This window comes from Musca domestica, unplaced genomic scaffold, assembly GCF_030504385.1.
Source record: "Musca domestica strain aabys unplaced genomic scaffold, Musca_domestica.polishedcontigs.V.1.1 3, whole genome shotgun sequence".
Taxonomy (NCBI): Eukaryota; Metazoa; Arthropoda; class Insecta; order Diptera; family Muscidae; genus Musca; species Musca domestica.
The window spans coordinates 9,296,586-9,319,782 of NW_026712299.1; the positions used below are offsets into that span (position 1 = coordinate 9,296,586).

At 33.3% G+C, this 23,197-nt stretch overlaps 1 protein-coding gene across 17 annotated transcripts in view; it reads left to right on the plus strand.

Annotated features, from left to right (window-relative positions):
- Window positions 1–20,241, plus strand: part of LOC101899511 (multidrug resistance-associated protein 1) — a 73,515-nt gene extending 53,274 nt beyond the window's left edge. For 8 of the 17 annotated variants that reach the window (XM_059124653.1, XM_059124654.1, XM_059124652.1 and 5 more), the window contains exons 12-15: window positions 14,817–15,034; window positions 15,097–15,600; window positions 15,666–16,047; window positions 18,259–18,574. In XM_059124653.1, the coding sequence (XP_058980636.1) occupies window positions 14,817–15,034; window positions 15,097–15,600; window positions 15,666–16,047; window positions 18,259–18,450 (1,296 nt within the window). In that variant the 3' untranslated portion in view covers window positions 18,451–18,574. Of the gene's footprint in view, window positions 1–4,620; window positions 4,842–9,152; window positions 9,374–11,653; window positions 11,875–14,816; window positions 15,035–15,096; window positions 15,601–15,665; window positions 16,048–18,258; window positions 18,575–19,142 lie in introns of those variants that run through there. The other 9 variants (XM_005176179.4, XM_059124645.1, XM_059124642.1 and 6 more) reach the window with 5 other exon arrangements.
- Window positions 20,242–23,197: the final 2,956 nt, after the last annotated feature.

The following is a 23,197-nucleotide window of genomic DNA, read 5'->3' on the forward strand; positions in this document are numbered from 1 at the left end:
CATTTAAGCACTTCGTTGATTGGCATCATTTGCATGCTACAACCATGTGTTGTAGGACGATTTGATCGAAATCGGTTCAGATATAGCTATAGCTCCCATATATATTGTTCATCCGATTTGTTATTTTTGATCTCCACAGTCGTAATGTGCACTCCGTAATAACGGCATCCGGGGAAATATATCAAATACAGCTCAGAAATACCTTTGCCAATTTTTATCGAGACCGGTTCACTAATTAACTAATAACTAGTTCCACTTAAGACGCCTCACAGCGCAAGCAACTGTAAACTTTAACATGGAAATGTCATACGACGTAAACTATTGACTCTCTTTGGTACAGGTTATGACCAGATATAAGTGACCAAATACTAACCCCTGCTTAGTCCCAAGTATACAGTTCGTTAAATTTGTTTGCTGAGTTGTTGTATTTATTCGCACCTGTCGCCTTTTCGTTTATTTGGGGACAATTGGTTCCCGTCACATTACTTTGGGACACATTTTGTACTAGTACGGTTTATAACAAAGTACAGGACTGACGAAATTGAGTTAATTGAAATTGTCGTTGCTAGCGTCTTCTGAGAATTTTTATAATTAGAGGCCAGTAACATTGTTTAAAATGTGTATACATTATTGAAGGTTTACCCATGGTACAATACAGAGGTAGAACAGCTTCGTAAAACTACAGAAATACTCCTCTGAGGCCATGCCCGCTTCCTGTCAAATTTGCATGCAACAAGTTTTTTTTATTAGATTTTTTTCCTTATTTTCAAAATGAGTTAAATAGCGCGATAAAAGAATTGAATATCTTGATTTTCTTTCAAAAATATGATCTAAACGGGTTTACCCCTGGTACAATAAGGAGGTAGAACAGCTTCGTAAAACTATAGAAATACAGCCCTGGAGCTATGCCCGCTTCCTATCAAATTTGCATGCAAACAAGTTATTTTCATTTATTCAATATTTTCCTCATTTGTAAAAATAGTTAAACCGCGCGAAAAATAAATAAAATGCCTGGTTTTTCTTTCAAAAATATGATCTAAATAGTTCCATCTTTCAATTACATGGCAAAATTCGCGAATAGCTTCAATGCGCGTCCCGCAACGTACGTTTCTTCCAACCGTTGATTTTAAAAATATTTTCTTTTAATTTTTCAAAATAATAAATACATACACAAAATTGGCAGAAGCCGGGCACACTTATAAAAAATTGAAATCAGCTGATAGCTCTACCTTACCTTTTTATTGTACCATGGGTTTACCCACTGGGCTGAATAGATCCACTGGGTTAACCTTGTGTGTTTAGATATATTTTTAGGAGTTTACGTATACATACGCAACCAAAAGCGAAAAGGCATAAAAAATTCAAAAAAAAAACCTTCCATTAAATGGGAAAATAGAATTTTAAGTTGTTCTTCTTATTGTATGAATGCAATATGTAAACAACGCCTTTGCGAAAACATTTGCGACTTTGGAGTAAACTTATGTAAAAACCCAGTGATTCCTGATAGATTATTGCCTAAATCCTTATAATGGTTATTCGAGACGAAATTTGTATCTAAACGTGCTTTAAGATTACTGGCAAATTATTATGAATGCAAAGAGCTTAATGATTCCCTTGCATGATTTTTATATAGGGAATGGGTCTCAGTATGTATTTGGTATTAGAATTGTTTCTAGTCTTGGGTATAATCGGGAAACGTGTAATGTAAAATTAAGGATTTATTTTATATTGAAAAAAATTCAAAAATATAATAGAATATTCTACGTAACTAACCTTGTACTTGACACATCCAGCACTAACATTACACTTTCATTAGCATTACTATGAATTCAATTGAAGCGATGAATTTATTCCTACATTCAAAGAACATATTCTTAATTATTATTCGAATCAGTGAAACTTATAACGCAGTTCCTAGATTTAATGAACATTTTTCGATAACCAATACTACATCATTAATGTTTTAATCTGCCAAGAATTTCTCTGGAATAATTTTTTTGTTCTAATACTAATTTGCATATTGTTCCCAAAACTAACCGTTAATACGATTCTGAGTGTGAACAGCATAAAATTTTCACAGTTTTTGTGAATGATTGTTCCTAAACCTAAGAAAGATATTCCTAGATTTTATTTAAAACAAGTGGAATGTAAATTACAATGACATTTAGAATTGAAAAGCGTTCTCCTAATGCATTTACCTCAATGTCTTAATGTCTAACCAAGATCAATACATGTTTTCTTTTTATTAGGAACCTTGTTCCTAATTTTTCGGAATTGTTTCTTCTCTTTTAATTTTTGTGAATATTAGATGAATTTCGCGTTCTATATATCAAACTTTTCTTCATTAATTTCCAAGCTTTAGATTATTGTATGGTAATTTCACAATCAGTGCATAAAATGTATTTAGAAATTAAGAACATTGTTTCTAAATTGTTTATTCGAAAGTCTACATATACATATACATATTATTGTCCCAAATTACAGGAGGGTTTTCCCAATTTTTTTTTAATTGCAATTTTTTTCTTATCCTTTTCCAAGTTTTTCACAATTTTATGAAAACATTTTGAATTAGTACATACATAAAATATATTTTCGAGTTAAGAAATTTATTCATATTTTCTTATTCGTAACTCTACTTTGACCCTTGTAAAAAATATCTTTTGTCAATGACGTAATTTCTTTATTCATATCCAAGTTTTAAATTATGTCATGGTCATAGTTTCATTTTCCCTAGTTTATTCCGGTCCATTCCTGTTCAATAATTTTTTTTCTTGCTATTAAGAACATTGTTCCTTACTTACAGGAATATTTTCTTATTTTTTAAATATTTTAAATAGAATAATAAAATTAGAGTAAATTATTTGCTATACTTCATGATTTCGTTCTTCACTTTCAAGCTATGGATTATTTCATGGAAATATTCACTATCAGTGCATAAAATGTGTTCAAATATTGAGAACAGTGTTCCTAAATCGTTTATTTGAAAGTCTGCATTGACAATTGTGAATGAAATATATTTTTGTCTTTAACAAAATTTTTCATTCACATCCCACTTTCAATTTGTATGAGGAAAATATTGTACACATTTTCTTCGCGCTTTTTCCTGTTCAGTACATATTATCTTGCAATTAAGAACATTGTTCCTAAATTTCAGGAATAGTTTCTTATTTTTATTTTATTTATTTTTTTTATTTTATTTTTGAATAGAATGATAACAATTAGAATAATTTATTGCACTATATTTCAAAATGTGTCATTTACTTTCTGACTTTACATTATTTTATGAAAATAGTGCATAAAATGTGTTTAAAAATTAAGAACATAGTTCCTAAATTCTTCATTCGCAAGTTCGCACATTGACAATGGAAAAGAAATATTTTTTTTAAATCTATTTCTTCATTCACATCTCAATTTCAAATTATTTCATTGAAAGATTAATATTTATTGCATAAAAGAGATTTCACAATTATGAACATTGTTCTTAATTTTTTTTTTGTAAAATCCTACATTTTATTGAAGTTTACGTTTGCAGAATAGTTTTCTGTGATTTATATCCTCATCAATAACTCGATAGAAAATTCATATTTATAAAATTAGGAATATTGTTCTTAAATCAAATAGCATATTATATTGAAGGTATTTCCAAAAGGACTTCATGTAGTATTAGCATGGTAGAAGAATACAGGTAGATGCATCAACGCTTGGGAACATTGATATGTCAAAAATTTTAAATTTTATTTATTATTTTTTTATTAAAAAGTAATATGTTTTCTTATACGCCGCCAATCAGAGGTTGTTATGATATGCATTTTTTACGAATATAATATTAACGAATATAATATAACGAATTTGAATAACTTTTCATTCAAAATTCTCATTTTCAAAAATGATTTAGCAGTTCATTGTACCAGCAGCTGTGTCGATGCGACTACCTGTATTCTTCTACCATGAGTATTAGCTAGGTTAGCGATTCTTATCCTAATTGTAAATTATTTCATACAACAAATTTTCACATTCAATGCACATAGTTTCGAGTCGAATTCAATAATTCTCATTAAGGTTGGTATTTTCTTTTTTTTAATGCAAAAAGTAGTTTTGAAATTCTAGCGTTTTTTACATTCAGGTTTTTGGTTATTTTGAGCAGTTATATATTATTAACACATGGGCTAGAAAAAAACCCGATAATTGAGAGGAGTAAAGAAGGAACCAATTTCTAATATATTTCTTAATTGTTTTGGTCCATGTGTTATCTTAGAAGTTTTCTAAATCTTTGTTTTTATAGAATTTTTACATTTTCTTTTGCACAATTCAGAATGCTAATGAAATGATTAACGACGCTTATCACAAAATTTCTTGTTGGATTGCCTTGGAACCAACCCTTTTCCACCAACACACGCCATCTTTGTTTTTTTTTTTTCTTCCAAACTAACCTAACATTATTATGTAGCAATTTGGTACATGCGAAATTGACAATTTTTTTAAAGAAAACTATTGAAACCCCTTTGTCAATAGTTTTCTTGTGATGTCTCTGTACTATATTATTTTTATATCTCTAACTTTCCTCCAAAAATCTATAACTTTATTTATAATTTTTTTAACTATATTTTCTATTGTTTTTAGCTATATTTTCCTACGCTCTAACTTTAGCACCATGGCTTGGTACCCTACAAGCCGCCTGTGTTCTGCACAGGGAATTATTAGTCAATATTATGCGTTTACCTATGAAATTTTTCGATACAACGCCAACGGGTCGTATCATGTCACGTTTATCGAAAGATATTGAATCGTTAGATACCACATTGCCCGATCTCTTTGATGGTTATATTTGGTGTGTATTTGAGGTAAATTATTTTCGAATTCTTCTTCTTCTTTAGTTTCTTTTGCAAATCATATTAAAACGAACGGTTAAACATAAATAAAATAGTTTTATCAGATAAAGTGATGATAAGCAGCTTTGCATCATGGCATGGCATATTAATGTCAAATTATAAGAGAAAACGACGTCAGGATTCGTGTGCGACTCTGACATCTCTTTATGATATGCCACCAAATTGTGGCATGCCATGATGCCAAACTATTCATGTATCATCAACTTTAGTTTCAATTGGCAAAAATGAAGATTTTTTTAAATACATTTTTCTCGAACACACCTCAAAATCATGGTTTTGAAATTTCTCAAAGAAGATTGGATTTAACGCTAGTTTTTCATTCAGATATTTAAGCTTAAAGTATGTTTATATATAATAAATCCACTGTCAATTCCATGTGTCGGGTGTTTTATAGAAAACATAAATTAAACATTTTTATCAAAAAAATGTTATCGGTTATTTTTAAAATTAAAGCGCATTTACATACAAAATTTTTATACGGGTCTACCGTGAAAATTGACCAATCATTAATTGTGATTTGTTAATTTACAAGTTAAGCGGGTAAAAATCTGTATGTAAACGTACTTTAGGATAACACTATTTTCGCTCTGTTTCTCTTTCATTTTATACCATGTTCTCATTGGCATGTAAACTACGCTGTTCACGACAAGCACCGTAATACATAGTAGAAAAATATTTTTTTGATTTCTGTGGAAATTTGTACGAAAATATATGAATTACGGTCCGATATCCAATGAAGTTTATTTGATTGATACGAAAAAAGTTGAGTGCTTACATAAACTCTTAACGCACGTTTACATACCAATATCTTTACTCGGGTTATTCATGAAAATCCAATAGCAATAAAAAATTTAACCAGAAAACATGCATTAAATTTATTGTGATTGGTCAATTATCAGGGTTATCCCCGGATAGAGATTTTGTATGTAAATGTACTTTTAGAAGGATATAGATCCACTCAGCTTATGTTTGCTTATGTATATATTCACAATTTTAAGGGACTCCAAAAAATAGCTAAATAATGTGACGAAAAAGCTAATATGGGGACAAATTATGTTTGAAATAAGTGCTCTAATCATTGTAGAAGAATAAAGGTAGATGCATCAACGCTTGGGAACATTGATATTATTTTTTTTAATAAGTAGCTTTGCATATGTTTTCTTATGCGACGCCAACCAGGGGTTTGTTATGACACACATTTTTCAACCATTTTTACAAATTTCGATATTTTTCATTCAAAAATTTCAATTCCAAAATTGGTTTGACAGTTCATTGTCCCAACAGCTATGTCGAGGCGACTATTTATATTCTTCTACCATGCTTCTAATATATTAGCACGAGTAAATATAAAATGAACGCCGTTACAAAAATATTAGTGACTTTGGAGTATTTTTAAACCCTCAGCCATATGGCTAGAGAGGGTATATATCATTTGATACGGCCAAAACGTGCCTCATATAAATAACGGTTTTAGATCCTTGGTATCTTTGCCCCAAATCCGTTGCAGAACATTTGGAGTCGACTTAGCGATGTCCGTCCGACTGTCTGGCTGGTGCGCACGATAACTCTTGAAGGGAGTATCCGATTAGATCTAAACTTTGTACATCGCAATCAAACTTCGATCGAGTTCGGAGATGGGCAATATCGGTCCACTCCTTCTGGTACCTCCCCCACAAAAGATCGACATTTTCAAAAAATATAGTTTCTGCAAAGAAAAAGGAACGATAATCCGATTTTGCTCCAACTTTGCAAATCCTAATATTTGCGTCAGTGCTAGGTTAGGTACGAAAATGGACAATATTGGTCAACTCCATCAAGTGCTTCCCCCAAAAAGAGTGAAAATTTTGAATAATTGTAACTCTTATAAAATGTGATGTAAGAGTCCGATTGTCTTCAAATTTCACACATCTCAATATTTCCGTCAACAAAAGATCTGTTATAACGATTGTAGATGTCGGACCATTTCTTTTGCTACCTGCCCCATATAGGGTTCAAGATTCTTAAAACCAAACCGTTAAAAGAAACGAAATAAGCTTCAAACTCTCTTCAAATTTCATACACACAAACATTTTTGCTAAAACAATATCTGTTGTGAAAATGACATATATCTGGGAACCTCTTCTGGTCCATTAGTGCTCATTTGTCATCGTTCATAAAATTAACGTTTTCTCCATCAGTCGCACTTTAAGGAACTGAAAATAAAGTTTTTGAATGATATTGTTGAGCCGATATTTTTAGTGAATACTTGATTTAGACTAGGTCGTTCGCAGTCTTCTCAATTTAATGCACCAAGATTTAAAAAACCCACCAAACCAAGAAAACTTAATTGGCTATCAAATGTGAAATCATCGAAATTTAAAAATCCAATTGGCATCAAATCAATAACTTTGGCAAGCTACCCATGTTGTTATGTGGTTCCACACTTTTATTCCATATACCGACACTATTTCGTTTTTATTTCTTTTCTAGCCATTCTTGATTATAGTGTAACGCTAGCACCCATGCTTGGTGCCTTGAGAGCGGGTCGACGTCTTCATAGCATATTATTAAAGAATATCATGCGTTTGCCATTGAAATTTTTCGATACAACACCAGTGGGTCGTATAATCTCACGTTTTTCGAATGATTTTGAATCGTTAGATACCGAATTATCAGAAATTCTTGACTCATTTGTTTGGTGTATATTTGAGGTAAATAAAATAAAGGATATGAGGAAGGGAAATTTTTATATGGAAGATAAATATCTGTAGCTTCTTCCATAAAAAATCTTGAAACCTTCTTGTGCACAATTTCGAAATCTTTACGTGGAGAGACCGGAGATTTTTTATGGAATATATGCAAATCGGAACTTAAAGTATGTTTACACTGGGTTTTATAGATATATTGTGTTAACCCCGTGTGTTTGGATAGACAAGAAGATATAAATACCGCTCAGCTGATCTTTGTTTACATAATAATTTAGCAAAAAAAAAAACAACTTATATTGAGACATTTTATCCCAAGTTAGGTTAAGTCATATTATCATAAGTAGTTCTAAAGGAATATTTTTATAATAACTATTCTCACCACAGAAAGATGTATTGTCTTTAGAAACTATAGATCCCTGTTTACAAAATGTTTCGAAAGAACGTATTCAAATGAATTCTATTTTTGTATCGTAATATTTCATCAATATGTATGTAAACGTGCTATTAGATATAGATTAGATCTATGTAAACGTGCTAGAAGATCTGTAGGTCTTCTCATAGAAGATCCATAGATCTTCTCATAGAAGATCCATAGATCTTCTCATAGAAGATCTGTTGATCTTCTAATAGAAGATTGGTAGATCTTCTCATACAAGATCTGTAGATCTTCTCATACAAGATCTGTAGATCTTCTCATACAAGATCTGTAGATCTTCTCATAGAAGATCTGTAGATCTTCTCATAGAAGATCTGTAGATCTTCTCATAGAAGATCTGTAGATCTTCTCATAGAAGATCTGTAGATCTTCTCATAGAAGATCTGTAGATCTTCTCATAGAAGATCTGTAGATCTTTTCATAGAAGATCTGTATATCTTCTCATAGAAAATCTCTCGAGATATTCCCATAGAAGATCTGTAGAAGATTTAAAGATCTCATAAAAGATTCTCATAAAAAGATCTGAAAATTGGTTCACAGGGTTGCCATACAATACGAATTTACAACATTTGCGTAATCTTAGAGGTAATGGTGTTTGCGTATTGCAGATTGCTTACTTCCAACTATACCCTCTTCCATTTCAAATTGTTTATAAACTTACGGTGCATAAGACAGTCCCACGTATATTTAGTAGACCAGTAAACATGTACTATATTCCGACACTTGTAGTAAATTTCAAAACTCCACGTTGTTGCATTTTGGTACAATATGTTACTAATAATGAATTTTTGTTTTACTAATATGAAATGCATATGAAAATAAGTTTATTTTAAATATTAATTTCTATGAGCAACCCCTCCTTTTTTCAAAAGCATAACCCCTAACCAATAAAACCCTCCGTTATTCTCAAACCAAAACCAAAAATTCATTTAAATTCAATAAAAAAAGACTTAATTGGAATTTTTTTAAAATTTTGAAAACTATTCACGATGTTATGCGTTTATTTTGGACTTCCCCTCCTCTCCCGTTTCGTTGCTCCCTGCGCTTGATCATTGTCTTCCTGTATATCAAAAATTTTGTGTTTTGTTTCATTTGTGTTTTTTTCTCTCTCTCTCTCCCATAATTTCATTTTGTTTTTAGGCGTTTTATCCTACGGTCTCGCCTTAGCCCCCTGGCTTGGTACCCTACGAGCTGGCCGTATACTTCATAGAGAATTGCTAGTGAATATCATGCGTTTACCGTTGAGATTTTTCGATACCACGCCGGTGGGTCGTATCATGTCACGTTTCTCGAAAGATATTGAATCGTTAGATACCACTTTGCCCGAACTATTTGATGCGTATATTTGGTGTATATTTGAGGTAAATTTCCAGTTTTGAAACAAGAGGTTTTCGAAAGACATAATATACCACAATAATTGTTCTAAAGTTGAAACATACAAAAATTATTTAAATCTTATTGAGATTTTCTATAGATAGATGAAGCCTATCTCAATAACAGACGATCCTTTACTGGCAATTTCGTCAGTGTACCCTAAATACAAGATGTTCTACAGGTCTTCTCGGACTGGAAACCTTTACAAATTTCCAAGGGTAGAAGAAAAAAGAAAAGGTCTTAAAGACCTTTTTTTAGGTATGGATGGAAGACCACTAACAGGTCGTATTTGGCTAGAAGGCCATTTACAGTTATTCTATGGTTAGGAAGGCTTTTAAAAATCTTCCAAAGCGAGAAAACCATTTACTAATGTTTTTTATAGGTCTTCTGCAACTACAAGACCTTTCGCAGGGCTAGAAGAACTTCTACAGTTCTTCTAACCATATTAGAAGTTCTACCGGTATTCCACAACTAGAAAAGAATTTTAGAGGTTCTCTATGACCGGAAAACTTTTTACAGAATTTCGTTGACTTTAAAGATCGGTAGATCTTCTCAGATGGAAGACTTTTTACATTTTTTATATTTTCAGTGACTTTAAGACCTCTTAAGCAGTTCTTCTTTGGATGAAATATCTTTTACCGAACTCCTATGGATAACAAGTAATAAACCTGTAAGTTCGGCCGGTAAGTCCCTCCACCATTTGGAACGAATTTGGCAATTTCAATATTCAAATGCGAAACTTGAAAAAAAAATTCGTGAATAATGTAGCTCAAATGATATGGGGCTATACGAAGACGTGGATCTGCACGTACTATTTTCTGTCATAGGCTGTTGTTTCCCTTACGAACTTCAAATACCAAATTTGAAACAATTCCGGTAGATAATGTCGCTAAAATCATCAAAATACCGAATATCGGGAGGTACCATTATATGTGGGCTATACGAAGACATGGACCTGCACAGACAATTTTCTGTCATAGACTGTAGTTTCCAATACGGACTTCAAATACCAAATTTGAAACAATTCTGGCAAATAATGTCCCTAAAATCATAAAAATGCCGAACATCGGGAGTTACCGTTATACCGAAGATGTGGATTTGCACGGACAATTTTCTATCATCGGCTGTAGTATCCATTACGAACTTCAAGTACCAAATATGAAACATTTCCATAATGTCGCTTAAATCACCAAAATACCGAAATAGGTGTATACCATTATATGACAAAACGTGGACCTACACGGCTCATTTTCAATACCAAAACTCCTGCAGACATAATATACATTTGAGTAAAATTTTATCAACCTTCTTCATTTCGTTCGGAAGCTAATGTGATTTCCACAGACGGACGGAAATCGCTAAATCGACATAGACTTTTATGCTGATCTTACTATATTTTGTAGGGTCTAAAATATACTATATACTTTGTGGGGTCTAAAATGTATATTTCGAGGTGTTTCAAACGGAATGACAAACTTAATATACCCTCCATACTATTGTGGAGGGTATAATAAGACTTCTATAAATATAAGATTGATTTCGACCACTGGTACAACCGGTTATTAGTTCCAAGAATTATTATATTTAGCATGATCTTTAGTAAAATGTATTAATTTTAGAATATTTGCTTAGACATTAGTACGTATTTCCACAAAAAAAATAGATATTTTCTCTTTCCTTATCTCTCTCTGTCTCTTTCTCTCTATACATAATTATAATTAAGTATCCATTACTCTCTCTCTCTGCCAGTATGACTGAAATGTGAGTAGAAAACAAAATCAAAACTGTTTATATCCATAAAGTCCATAAAGATCTTAAATAGAACTCTTGTATGATAAAAAACCATTTTCACTTCCTCTTGCTGTAGCAAAAAATCGAACGATTCTGAAAAATTTAAATAAAACTAGTTTATATTTATAATATTCCCATAGACCATTCATGGTCAAGGGACATTGTGACATTCTGTACCATTTTTTTTCCTAATCTACTAACGAACCAACTCTTTACAACTAACCTTAAGATCTAGTTTTAGTTTTCATAGCCATAATGGATGGGATTTTAGCGCATGTCCTAGTTTTTTATATATTTCGTCAATGCGTTGTTTTCGCTTGATCGTCTTAGTTGTAACTCTCTGTACAAAATAAAACCCTTAATTTTCATTTTGGTTAGCGTTCCATTTAAATTAAATGTTTTCTGCCCTTTGACCCCAATAAAAACTGACATGTGCTTTCTTCTATCCTTTCTATTTTCCTCCCACACACGCGCAGTTCTATTTTCTTACGGCGTCGCTGTAACGCCCTGGCTTGGTGCTTTACGTGCTGGTCTTGTCCTACATCGCTGTATGTTGTGGAATATATTTCGGGTGCCAATGCAATTTTTCGATACCACACCATCGGGTCGTATCTTGTCGAGATTCTCAAAAGATGTCGAGGCTTTGGATACGGTATTGCCAAGACTATTCGACGATGGTCTGTGGTGTGGATTTGTGGTAAAGTTTCTTTCGTTTTTAGGTATTAGTTTAAGTTATATAAATTGTTAAAATAACGTGGAATGATTATCCACATTATCGAATCAAGGTGGAATAATTATCCACATTATCCGCATAAGGTGAAATGATTATCCACGTTATCTAAATAACCTAAAATGACTTTATGTTACCCAAATAATGTGAAATACTTATCCACGGAATCCAAATAGTGTGAAATGATTATCCACGTTATCCAAATGACGTGGAGTTATTATCCACGTTATCCAAATGACGTGGAATTATTATCCATGTTATCCAAATGACGTGGAATTATTATCCGCATTATCCCAATAATGTGAAATGGTTATCCACGTTATCCGAACAATGTGAAATGATTATCTACGTTATCCAAACAGTGTGAAACGATTATCCACGTTATGCAATGGACATAAAATGATTATCCACGCTATCCAAATGACGTGGAATAATTATCCACGCTATCCAAATGACGTGGAATAATTATCCACGCTATCCAAATGACGTGGAATAATTAACCACATTATTCCAATGATGTGAAATGGCTATTCACGTTATCCGAACAATGTGAAATAATTATCCACGTTATCCAAACAGTGTGAAATGATTATCCACGTTATCCAAATGACGTGTAATAATTTTCCACGTTATGCAATTGACATAAAATGATTATCCACGTTATCCAAATGACGTGGAATAATTATCCACATTATTCCAATAATGTGAAATGGTTATCCACGTTATCCGAACAACGTGAAATGGTTATCCACGTTATCCGAACAATGTGAAATGATTATCCACGTTATCCAAACAGTGTGAAACGATTATCCACGTTATCCAAATGCAATTGACATAAAATGATTATCCACGCTATCCAAATGACTTGGAATAATTATCCACATTATCCCAATAATGTGAAATGGTTATCCACGTATCCGAAATGGTTATCCACGTTATCCGAACAATGTGAAATGATTATCCACGTTATCCAAACAGTGTGAAACGATTATCCACGTTATCCAAATGACGTGGAATAATTATCCACGTTATCCAAATGAACTGGAAACTTTTTTCACGTTATCCAAATAATGTGAAATGGTTATCCACGTTATCCAAAGACGTGGAATAATTATCCATATTATCCAAATGACCTGGAATAATTATCCATGTTATCCAAATGATTTGAAATGATTATCCACATTATCCATATGACCTGGAATAATTAACCACGTTATCCAAATGACGTGGAATAATTATCCACGTTATCCAAATAATGCGAAATTGTTATCCACGTTATCCAAACAGTATAAAACGATTATCCACATTATCCAAATAATGTGAATCGGTTATCCGCGTTATCCAAAAAAGCAGATCAGTTATCCACGTTAACCAAATAATGTAAAATGATTACACTGTGCGACAAAATTAAATTTTTTCAATAATTACGGCGAAAATTTAGCAGATTATGAAACTACTGCTAAAAAAAAACACGTCTATCGGCGTTTTAAAAGTTTGCCTCGAAAAGTGGCCCAAATAGAGCTAGGGCAAGTTCCTGCATGTGTCCATTTTCGGATTAAGAGCCCCTGAAATCCGTACATTTTAAGTATATTGTGTATTTGGTAGAAGACATTTTCTGACTTATAGTAAAATTTTATGAAGAATATTTTTGTCTTTGACGTCATCCTTCTAAAATGATGCCTTGTTGGAGATTTGTTCATGAAGTCACATGAAGTCACGGCTTTAACCCTAAAATGGGGTATTAATATATAAGAAGATTTGTGGAACATTTCGAATTGCTACTATCCCGTATAATGGGAGTTTTTATTCAAATGTTAAAAAAGGACCAAAACGACCCCTTTTTTTGACTCGCTTGAGGGTTAAACTGTTTAAACGATATATTCCTCGTATTTTTATCTACGATATAGCCAAAGACACTGCATAGCTAACATCCTTGGATTCTGAGGAATTTTAATCCAAAAATTTCCAAAAGTTTGGAAGAGGAGAAAACTTTCCCCAGCTCCTTTAAGGTTAATTTGAAGTGTAAACTTTAAAAACGTTGAAACTCATGTCTTCTATTTTAAGATCTACTTTCAAAATCTGCTCGATTTTCCCTGCACATTTTTTGGTGTTGATATGTTTATTTTTATTAATTCACGAATTTGGTCTAATGACGATAGACTGAGCACCAAGAAATTGAAATAAATAATATGTTGTTCATATCGAGTCATTGTATACCCAATATTGAAATATTCATCTACTTAAGTCACATGAGGTGATAAAGAAAAACCGTCTTTGGACATCCCATCTATTCCATATTTTTTGCCAAATTGCTACTCTATATTTTCTCTACATTAGTCCATAATAATTTTGATATCGAATCTAAACATAACCTAACTCAAATAATTTCAATTTGAAAGGAATCCTCATAGTTTCCCGACTATAAATAATTTCAATTTTCCAATACACCCACTTGTCATTGATGCAAGCAAAACAACATTTACACCTTCACTCACATAAGTTTTCACCTACTACCTATACACTAAGTCGAAGAGAAAAATCAAGTAATGATGATAATTTTTATGACCATTAGCATTTATTCAATATTTTATTATAGAGTATTCAATCACTAGCATCAAAAAACATATGTCATTCAAGAAAGAAAAAAAATATTTTATTTTAGAGGTATTTTATTGGATGAAATCTGAAAAGAATTTTCAAAATATATATAATGAACTAATTGACACAAAGAATTAAGTCAATCAAGATAGATCATTGAATACAATTTCGTCAGTGAAAATGTTCATTATAACCTAACTCCAGATCCATTTCGAATTCACCCAATAAAATACCTTTCCCCTTAATACAAAACATTTATTTTCACTATTTACATTTTTTTTCTCCTTACCAAATTTGGTTAACTCAAACAGGTTTTGGCCACCATTGTGGTTATTAGTATGTCCACACCCATATTCTTGGCAGTGATTATACCAATTGCCTTCCTATACTATTTTGCCCAACGTTTCTATGTGGCCACGTCTCGGCAATTGATGCGTTTGGAATCGGTATCAAGATCGCCCATATATTCACATTTCGGAGAAACGGTGACCGGTGTATCAACCATCCGAGCCTATGCAGTCCAAGATAGGTAAGTAAACCCCCCAACATTTATAATAATTAATTTTAACAAAATATCCCCACTCTTTCCAGATTTATCGATGAATCCGATAACAAGGTCGACAAAAATCAAATTTGCAAATATCCCTCCCTGATTGCCAATCGTTGGTTAGCTATTCGCCTGGAAATGGTGGGTAATTTAATTATTCTCTTTGCCTCGTTGTTTGCCGTACTGGGTGGTCAAACCAATCCCGGCTTGGTTGGTCTATCCGTCAGTTATGCCCTACAAGTTACCCAAACCCTGAATTGGTTGGTGCGCATGTCTTCGGACATTGAAACGAATATTGTGGCTGTGGAACGTATCAAGGAATACGGTGAGACCAAACAAGAAGCTCCATGGGAAATTGAAAACTCCAAGGTGCCACGTGATTGGCCCGAACAGGGTCAGGTGTGCTTTGAAGATTTCAAGGTACGCTATCGTGAGGGTTTGGATTTGGTATTGCGTGGCATTAGTTTCAAAATTGCCGGAGGTGAGAAAGTGGGTATTGTGGGTCGTACCGGTGCTGGCAAATCCAGTTTGACTCTGGCTCTATTCCGGTAAGTTTCAATCACCTACTTCATTTTTCCATTTCAATTAAAAATCCCTTTCTTGTTCGTTTTAGTATCATTGAATCGGCCGGCGGTCGCATTCTTATCGATGGCATTGATATCTCCACCTTGGGCTTGCATACTCTGCGTTCCCGCCTCACCATCATTCCCCAGGATCCTGTGCTCTTCTCCGGTTCGTTGCGCATCAATTTGGATCCCTTCGAAGTCAAGAGTGATGAGGAGATTTGGAAAGCTCTGGAATTGTCCCATTTGAAGACATTCGTTAAATCTCTACCATCCGGTTTGAATCATGAAATCACCGAAGGTGGTGAAAATTTGTCGGTGGGTCAACGTCAATTGGTGTGTTTGGCTCGTGCCTTATTGCGCAAGACGAAAGTATTGATTTTGGATGAAGCCACTGCCGCTGTTGATTTGGAAACCGATGATTTGATTCAGGTAAGTGAAGAGGAAGGAAGTCAGAGGTCTTTATAGGATTTTTTTCTAATATGGTAATATTTTGTTTGTAATTATATCGGAAATTTATTATATAGGGCAAATTTGTCTGTTCAACTGAATTTATAAAAAAATCCTCGCTTTGAAAAAATATTAGAATTCGAAAAGTCCAAAAAAACATTTTCCCCGCTTAAATGCATGTAAATATCGTAGACCCCTTTTTCCACAATGTGAAAATCATATATCGTAAAATTTTCTTCAGTGCTAGATAAAATATTATCAACGATAATCCAATATCGTAATCTTTTCGGTGTTATGTTAATATACAGGGTGAAATAAAAAAACTGCAACAAAGTCAAACGCCATAATTTTTACATTTTTTAAATTTTATTGAATGAAAGCAAAAAATGTCGGAAATGGCATTAAATTTTAGAATATCTTTAGATTGTTCGAATTGGTCACCTTTGGCACGAATTATAGCCTTCAAACGACCAATGAAACCATCACACTCTGCCCGAATGTTGCTCTGCGGTACTTGGCCCATTCCCGGCGAAGCGCTTACTTGAGGTGATCGACACTTTGGTATTTTTTAGTGCCAACCAAAATACTCCAGACACAATAGTCCAACGGATTGGTATCCGGAGATTTATTTTGGTTGCCATTGTGCACTGGAAATTGAGCGAGGGACGATTTTGTAACCATTCTTGGGTGGCGCGTGCTGAGAGCGATGGTGCTGAATCCTGTTGGAATGTCCAAGGTCTGCGGCCAAAATGTTTGCGTGCCCAAGGTTTTAATACACCCCCAGAATATTTTAGCGTTAATATTCTGATGCCACGATCGATTAATACGAGCGGAGAGCGACCATCGGCTGTTATGGCGGGCCACACCATCACCATGGCCGTCGCTTGAGTTCTTATGGCGAACCGAAGGTGCACATTTTCAGCTGACCTCTTTAGCAAGTAAACATGACCATTTTGTTTGTTTACAAACTGCTCTGCTGGACAACGAATGTTTTCTCATCGGAGAAAATCAAATTAGACCAAGCGAAGCAACTCTTTAGCACTTTTGAGTCTATTTTCTTTTTGTTGCTGTGTAAGTTCTTGCACTTTTAGGAATTTTAATGGCTTTACTCTGAGCTCATTTTTCATTCAATATTTGCGGAATGGAATATTGCGATATGTTCAGCTCACGAGCCATTTTGCGGCGACGCGGGTTTCGATCAGGTCGCTTCTTTTCTTTTCGAACCATTTCTGCTGATGTTGCTGTTTTCTTCCGTCCACTTCCTTGACGTCGGGCTACGCTACCAGTATCACAGTAACGAGCGATGTTAAGAGACACAAAAGATTTATTCACATTTAAATGCTGGAGTGCTCTAACAATAGCCACTTGTTGTTTTCCAGCCAAATATAAAGAAATCACACTATCACGCTTAAAGTCCATCACGAATATCTTTTTTTTCTCATCAAAATGCTTATGTACGCTTGTAAACAATATAATGAGATGTCACTGGAATAATTTTAACAGCTGTCGGACGAGTGGATTAGAAATGACAGCAGTCTGAAGTTGGTTGCAGTTTTTTGAAATCCCACCCTGTATACAGGGTTGCCCATATTCGACGATGGGTCCGGCAACACCATAACTTTTGACATGATGTCACATCGCTTAATGACATACCGCGTTTGAAGCGTCAGTCCAAGCTGATTTTACCCCAAAGGGCCCAAAGGTCCGTCGAATATGGGCAACCCTGTATATATAGCTCCCATAAATATCCTTAATCCGATTTCAAGTTTATTGTGCAAATAATGAGTAATATCACCCCAAATGGAGGGAATTTCGGGACGTGCGTTTCCATTTGGTGGAAATCGGCTCCGATATATATATTTTTAATATAATCCCTTTCGAAGTGATTAAAATGTCTCCGTCAATAGTGAAAATCCATTAAGAGTTTGATATGCCTCCCATGTATTAGTTCTCTCTGAAACCAAATTATAACTGCTCTAAAGCCAAAAGTTGATAAGTGATATAATCCCCACTTCAAATAAATTATTTTGTTTCGGGAGTTTTACTAAATATACATAAAAGTGTAGGGTATCATATAGTCGGCCCCGCCCGACTTTTGACTTTTCCTTACTGTTTTTTTTTTTTTTTTTGATAATTTCTAACAATTTATTCAACTTTCTAATTTTTTGTTGTTTTCTTCATTTTTTCTTCCAGAAAACAATTCGCTCCGAATTCGCCGATTGTACCATCTTGACCATTGCCCATCGTTTGAATACAATTTTGGACTCGGATAAAGTTATCGTTTTGGACAAGGGTGAAATTTCCGAATTCGATTCACCCAACAATCTATTGAACAATCCTCAAAGCGCCTTCTATAGCATGGCTAAAGATGCAAACTTAGTGTAATTGTTTTATTTTTTTTTACTTAATTTTCTTTTTTTTTCATTCTATGTTAATTTATTACTTAATTACTACTTAAAACAAAACGAAAATGTATTGCTAACACAAAAGAAAGAAAAAAAAAACAAAACTACAGACAGACAGAAAACACTTGTCATGGAGTGATATGCTAATCCTATGACACTTACATGTAACAAATCACACCGGAGCATGCCAAAAATGAAAAAAAAAAACAAACCCACACAAACAATATACTACATAAAACTCTGGACATTGTATGCCTAAGTAGCTAACAGTTGAGAAAAATTGAAAGTGAACTTAATTTATTTTTAGTTCTTGTAAGGCTTTGACTTCTTATTTTGTTGATTGCATTTGTTAATGGTTTATTTTTGGCTGTTTCCATTACATTTTGAGAGGAGCCTTGGTTTTAAAATTTTCTTATATTTTTATTTTCTCAATTTAAAAATAAGAAAAAAACTGCCGCCTTAATCTAAGTAGTACTTAATCACCATTGAAGTTTTCTTACCAAGGCTCTGAAAACTTTGCCAACCTTTTCAATCATGATTTCATGGCTTGTAACTGTGTGTGTTTTCGTTTATGGTTTCGTTTATGATATTTGCTTCTTTTCTTTTTTGTACAAAATAAATTATTTTTTATACTTTTTTTCTATTTCCATTGAATTCAAAATCAACCAAAAGTCGTAAACGTTTAACAACACAAGATTCCGAAAGTGAAATTTAAAGAAGAGTATTTAAAAAAAAAAATAAAACAAAACATAAATAAAAAAGAAACAATACTTTACAAAGTCCAAATCAACCTGCTGCGATAAAATTCAAGTATAACGCCTAATGAGTTACTTAACAAAAAAAATATTAAATATGTAATTGAAAACAAAAACAATATTTTGATTGTAAAACTAAATATCTTAAAAAATGTTTGTAAATACTACCTCAGTATCCTGTGAGACGTCAAGTTATAGAGGATATAAAAAAGCAATAACAAATAACAATTTGTAAAGAAAAAGAAAAAACAAACTACGAAACAAAATTTTGGAGATATTTGAGATCTATTTTTGGTTAAATTTTTTGCCAGCCTTACAGCCTCAAATTGGCTCCACTATTTTTTGTAATGAAATATCAAACTTTAACAACTTCAAAATTATAAGTATGTACAGTGAAACCTATGACCAAATTCTTGTATTCCATTCGAACAAATTTCAAACGAAATTAATTTAAATATGCCCATTTTAGATTGATTTGAATGAAAATGTTGAAAGAAACCGCAGGGATTTAATTCCAACCTTCGAAATTTACTAGTTTCTAACGAAATTTTTAATTTATCCATACCAAAAGTAAACATTTTCAAATTCATTCCGAGCGAAATCTTATCGATATCGAGTGCGAGAATTCGGAACCTTTGAAACTTAGGGTGAAAATACATAAACCGCACATTTGGCTGGCTTAAGTCATCGGCTGGCTTCATTGTACAAATGAGTTTTAGGTTGATTTTGTTCGATTTTGAACCTAGGCTCCTTTGATCATTTCCGAAGAAGCCAGCCGATGACTTAAGCCAGCCAGATAAGCGTTTTATGTATTCCCACCTTTACTTTTTTAACGAATTTTTCCATTTATCCACACCAAACATATTCAAATTAATTTCAAACGAAATCTTTTTAATATCGAGTGTGGGAATTCGGACACTGTTCTGGTGATCTACAAGCAAGCGTGGAATTTCTGAAATTCCTTTATAAAAAATTATTTTAGGAAAATAGTAAATTTTTCTAAAAAAAAGAAAAAACTAACCAATCTGTAAGGCCTTATTTAGACACAAAGAAATCCTCCTTCCCTTCGAGTTTGCTTTTCATAAAATTTCCTGGGTATGAATCCCAAAATAAGTTGGAAAAATGTTAACTTCATCTGCACTAGCCATGGGTTTTACTGTATATCAAGCTATTGAAAAAAAAAACAACAAAATAATAATTAAACAAAAAAACAAACAAATATCTCTATATAGTCAGAATTTAAATTAATGTAAATGATTTACTTAACAAATAATTGATATATAATAATGAAATACTTAATTTTTTTATTTTTTTTTATATATACATATGAATCACACACATTTTGTAAAAACAACAACCAAACAATAAAAAAAAAACAAAACTCCAACTTAATGGCCTGTATAACAAAACAAAATATATATATTTTTCTAAGAATTTATTTTTTATATATAATTACCATTCACACACACACACAAATAAATATATTAAATTTAAAACACTGCAAACTATTTAAATAAACAAACACAAATTTTATTTTTAAGAAAAGAATTTAAAACATTTTATTTTTATTCATTAAATTCCCAGCCAATTACTTTATGATTTTTTTAAAAAAACACTTTCCAATATTGATGCAATCCAAAATAAATGCCTTTGTGTGTTCATTGAGCTCTAAATTTAGGAAAATCGATCCCATCTTTTCTATAAGAAAAACAAAATATCATAAAATTCAATAATATAGTGTACCTATACAGCGTGAGATAAAAAAACTGCAACAAAGTAAATCCCCATAAAAGCAAAAAATATTGGAAATAGCATCAAATTTTAGAATAAGTTTAGATTTCTTCGAATTGGCCACCTTTGGCACGTATTATGGCCTTTAAACGGCCAATGAAATAGTCAAGCGCTGCCCGATTGTTGCTCTGCGGTATTTTGGCCCATTCCCGGCGAAGCGCTTGCTTGAGGTGATCGACACTTTGGTATTTTTTAGTGCCAACCTTGCTTTTATACTCCAGACCCAATAGTCCAACGGATTGGTATCCGAAGATGTTGGTGGCCATTGTGCGCTAGAAATTAACCTAGGAACCTCATTTAGTAACCATTCTTGGGTGGCGCGTGCTGAGTCCTGTTGCACTGTCCAAGGTCTGCGGCCAAAATGTTTGCGTGCCCAAGGCTTTTATACACTCTCCAGAATATTTTCGCCATAATATTCGCCATTTATTCTTATGCCACGGTCGATTAATACGAGTGGAGAGCGACCATTGGCTGTTATGGCGGCCCACACCATCACCATGGCCGGCCCTTGAGTTCTGGTGGCCAACCGAAGGTTCACATTTTCAGCTGACCTCTTTGGCAAGTAAACACGATCATTTTGTTTGTTTACAAACTGCTCTGCTGGACAACGAATGTTTTCTCATCGGAGAAAACTAAGTTCGGCAGTGCGCCACTTTCGGCCAAGCGAAGTTGCTTTGCTTTAGCTCTTTTGAGTCTATTTCCATTCTGTTGTGGTGTAAGTTCTTGCACTTTTTGCAATTTAAATGGCTTTACCCCGAGCTCATTTTTCAATATTTGCCGAATGGACTAATGCGATGTGTTCAGCTAACGAGACATTTTTCGGCCACTGCCAAGCGGGTCTCGATCAAGTCGCTTCTTTACTTTTCGAAGCATTACTGCTAATGTTGCAGTTTTCTTCCGTCCACTTCCTTGCCGTCGGGCTACGGTACCAGTTTCACGGTAACGAGCGATGGTACGAGACACAAAAGATTTATTCACATTTAAATGCTGGAGTGCTCTAACGATAGCCACTTGTGGTTTTCCAGCCAAATATAAAGAAATCACCCTATCTCGCTTGAATTCCATCACGAATAACTTTTTTTCTGGCAAATTCTCACCAAAATGCTTTTGTACGCTTGTAAACAATATAATGAGCTGTCACTGGAATATTTTAAATAGCTGTCGGACGAGTGACTTAGAAATGACATCAGTCTGAATTTGATCGCAGTTTTTTCATCTCACTCTGTAAGAAAAACAAAATATCTTAAAATTCAATGGTATAATTTACCTATATTTTCCATCATTATGGGCTTTTTGGATTTCCTTTAGTCTTACGGAAGTCTTTTTGGTTATGCCAGTCAGTTTGTTGGCAATTTTTTTTTCCAACAGCAGTCTCTTTTGGCAATCTCTTGTCTGAAGACAGTCCTTCTACACTGATGGCAAATATCGACCTGATGCATCCTATGTCCCAAAATATCGCAATCAATCACAATGAAGGGTGCTAATACATATAACGCTTTTTTGACTGGCTTAAGTCATCGGCCTGGTCCTAAGCCGGAAGGCCCAATCGAATTAAGTCAACCTAAAACTGCTTTTTTCTCTAAGTCGTCGAAGCCAGACGATGACTTAAGTTAGCCCAAAAAGCGTTCTGTGTATTCTCACCTTAATGGTGTACTATAATAAACAATTTTTGTCCCTTAAATAATACTAAACAACAAAAAGAAACAACAGAACAACAAAAAGTTTCTTTAACGATAAAATATCGTATGGAAAAAAAAAAATAAAATAAAATCTGAATAATGCAATTAAACACTTTTCTTATACAGAATTCTAAAAAATAATTATTATTGTAAAACAATATAAATATAATATTAAAAAAAAAAACAAAAACTAGCGTGTTATTAACAAATTCTTAAATAGAAAATATATCTCTTTTTGTAATACAAATTTACAATAAAAACCAACAAACGAACTAAAAACAAAACAAAAACTTTGCAATACTTTTTTTGGTTTCATTAAAAAGCTGTTCCAATCAAAGACCCATGGAAGATTTTTGTTTTTGTCAAGAACAAAATACATTTGATTTGGTTTAGTTTAAGAATGTGAGGGAATCGACAACTACTTCACTCGGAGACCTTAAGCTCTTTGTGTTCATCCTAGGATGAATAAAGTAGTGGTGATGGAAAAGATATAAAATCGTAA